At 46.6% G+C, this 3,341-nt stretch overlaps 1 protein-coding gene across 1 annotated transcript; it reads left to right on the forward strand.

Moving 5' to 3' along the window:
- Positions 1-288: 288 nt before the first annotated feature.
- AQP11 (aquaporin 11) lies at positions 289-891 on the forward strand (the record flags this gene model as incomplete). Its single annotated transcript, XM_010174598.2, has 1 exon — positions 289-891. A coding segment is annotated over exon 1 (603 nt), but the record flags the coding sequence as incomplete, so codon positions are not given.
- Between the last annotated feature and the right edge of the window lie 2,450 nt (positions 892-3,341).

Here is a 3,341-nt window from a genome sequence, read left to right on the forward strand (position 1 = left end):
GAGAGACCTGCCTTCTCCTAACCCCTTCCCAGGCGGGGAGAGGGCTCCCCTGCCCTGCCCGCGCCCCGGCCAGGCTGGGCTGCCCTGCCCTTTGCTCCCGTCAAGCCGAGGCTGAGTCAGACGCCTGTCAGGCTGCGAGCAGGTGGGGACAGAAGCTGCTCCGACCTCCGAGGGAACGGGTGGTCATTCTCCTTCCCTCTCCCATTGTGTTCTTCTCTCCCCATAGGTGGTGGGGCTGAATCAAGGTGAACTCCTCCTCCGAGTCCTTCGGCCGGTGCAGCCCTCGCCATGGCCGTGGGTGTGCTCGGGACCTCGCTGCTGCTGATGGCCGGCATCGCGCTCAGCGTGGGGCTGTGCAGGAGATTCACCCGCCGCCGCCTGCGCTCCCACCAACGCCTTTGCACTTTCCTCTTGGAGATGTTGAGCACCTTCCAGATTTGCGCTTGTACTAACGAGCTTTGCCTGCTCGGCAACGTGGAGCCGAAGCCACATACCGCCCTTACTCTCACCTACGGCTTCACCGTCCTGCACGGTTTGACTCTGACTGGGAGCACATGCAATCCCTGTGGCACTTTGCAGCCCATGTGGGGTGGTGGGATCTCGGTTAAGATGGGTGGACTGAAGATCGGAGCTCAGTTCGTTGCTGCGGTGCTTGCCAGAGTGTTTATGCACTTTATCTGGAGCCTGGAGATGGCAGAACCACATTCTGGAGCAATTTCACAGGGCTGCGGCAACCCCATGCAGACTACAGAGGTGCAGGCGTTCTGCATCGAACTGCTCTTTTCTGTCGTTTTCCAGCTGACCATCCTGCGAATGGAAAGTGTTAATCCTAAATACAAAGTCCATTTGATTGCTCTTCTCATCACCATGCTCGTCTATGCAGGTCAGTCTTTATTTTTTTCTTTTTTTTAAATTTTTTTCTTTATTTTTATTTTTTTTAATTTTTTTATAGCCATAAAGTTGTAACAGAAGGGTGGTTTTTTTCTTAAAAAATGCTAAGATGCAAAATGATTTTTCTTAGATTACAAAAAAATGCCTCGAGGAAAGTCTTTGGTCCTACGTATGCAGTGTTCATTTTGAGTTTGTATTATATAAAGTTTGCCTGGTTAGATTCCAGGTAGGTGTGGGGTTAAGAATGAAATGAGTTATGAATTTAAAATGGTGTCAAATCTACAAGTAAATACAGCTACGAGTTTCACAGAACACTGTTAAAATAGCTGGGTGAAGGATTGTTTCATAATCCAACTTGATGTAGCGTGAGAGGTTTCATACAATGTGCTCTGATTTCTAAGGGGTGTTGCAAGAGAGCACCGCTGTCTGCATCAGGAAAGTAATGCTGATTGTGCCACAGCAGGTACAGACCTGAAACATGGAAGTTCTCTATTTAAATAATGCATAATTCCTAGCAGTGCAGTTTATTTAACTACCTTAAATCCTTAAATCGGAGGCAGGAATGGTTATTTGGAGAATGCTTGCAGAAATGATGAAAACAAATGTAAAAAGAAGAAAAAAAAGTTAAGTGCCTGTTGTACCGTGGCATTTACAAGAGTCTCCTGTCCCTGAAATGCTCTGTGTGTCTGTGTCCTTGCCTCTTGCCTGATTGTCACCTCATGTTTCCCAGAGCTGGGACACTGTCACCTGCACAGCCTCTCTGGAGCAGTGGGAAGAAAGATGTGAGAGGAGTCAGTCTGAACTTCTTACTGTTGATGCTCCCTGTTGTTCCCAGTGATGTGCCAGAGTTGTTATGTCACTTGTCACTTGAGGACTGCCCTGCAAGGGAGTGGTTTGCACTGGGAAGGAGATTCTGTGGTTTGGAGTACAGGGAGGTGAGAGAAAGATGGTCACAGAGCTCCCACCACAAAGTCATCTAGGAAATTATCAAATCCATTTATGAGAGAAGGAGATCACTCTCTTATCTGCAAACATCTGGGATGTCATTGACATCTTGTCCCAAAGGTTTAACTGTATGATGTTATCTAACATAATAGCATATAGTAGAATAAAGTAGAGTCACATTTTCAGATGTATTACTGAAAAAAACCTTCACTCATTATGTCTAGCTGAAATTAGCTAATACCTGAAAGATTAAAAGAAGTCCATGGAGAATTTTGAGAATTAATTTAGCAGTTTGAACTACTTTCTAAAATTAATTTTGGAAAGCAGAGGCAAGGTGTCAGTGCATTTTAGCACATGAAATATATTTCTGAATTGCTCAGAAATTAGTAGTCAGATATTATCCTCCCTCTCCTACGAGCGTAGAAACCTGAATTCCTTCTTAACATTCCTTTCCTGCTTAGCAAATAGTCCTATAAAATAATAGGTGTCACATCACCTTTCTCTTCCCAAGTTCATACAGAGAATTCATGCCCAGTGTCGTTGGCCAGGCTGCCCTCATGGTGATGTGACACCTGGGTCCCCCACAGGGTCACAAGTCCTGCCAGCAAACCTGCTCCAGCGTGGGCTCCTCTCTCCACGGGGCCACAGGTTCTGACAGGAACCTGCTCCAGCGTGGGCTTCCCACGGGGTTACAGCCTCCTTTGGGCACCCACCTGCTCTGCCGTGGGGTCCTCCACGGGCTACAGGTGGTCATCTGCTCCACCATGGACCTCCATGGGCTGCAGGGGGACATCTGCTCCACCATGGACCTCCATGGGCTGCAGGGGGACAGCCTGCCTCGCCATGGGCTGCACCACAAGTTGCAAGGGAATCTCTGCTCCAGTGCCTGGAGCACCTCCTCCCTCTCTTTCTCCCTGACCTTGGTGTCTGCAGTTGTTTCTCTCACATCTTCTCACTCCTCTCTCCAGCTGCAATTTTGCCCTGTTTTATTTTTTGGGTTTTTTGGGGGTTTTTTCCCCTTTCTGAAATACGTTATCCCACAGGTGCTGCCACCTTTGCTGATGGGCTCAGCCTTGGCCAGCAGCAGGTCCAGGAGGTGCAGGACTTTTAACTTTAGAGATAGAGTGTTCTAGCAGGGATCTCTGAAAGGTGCATTACATCCACAAAATAAAATTCATGCTAATGATTTCTTTTTACGCTCTGAATTTAAAAACTAAATTGGTTGTGCCTTCAGGATCCGGGTTTATTACAATTATAAACGTTAGAAAATGTATCTCATATATAGTAGATCGTATTTCATTCCATTCATTGTGCTCTACTCTATGTTTGAAAGCTGTAGCCTGTAAGAGGAGTGATTGCAGTCTAAAAAAGAACTGTGAGAAGGTATATAAGTCTTACTCCAGATCATGTTTGGTTTGGTCACAGTTTTGAAGGATGGCTTACACCTATCTCACAGGGCTCAAAAACGTTAAATTATATTTATAGAATCACAGACTGGTTTGGGT

Source organism: Antrostomus carolinensis, unplaced genomic scaffold (genome assembly GCF_000700745.2).
Source record: "Antrostomus carolinensis isolate BGI_N321 unplaced genomic scaffold, ASM70074v2 scaffold32658, whole genome shotgun sequence".
Taxonomy (NCBI): domain Eukaryota; kingdom Metazoa; phylum Chordata; class Aves; order Caprimulgiformes; family Caprimulgidae; genus Antrostomus; species Antrostomus carolinensis.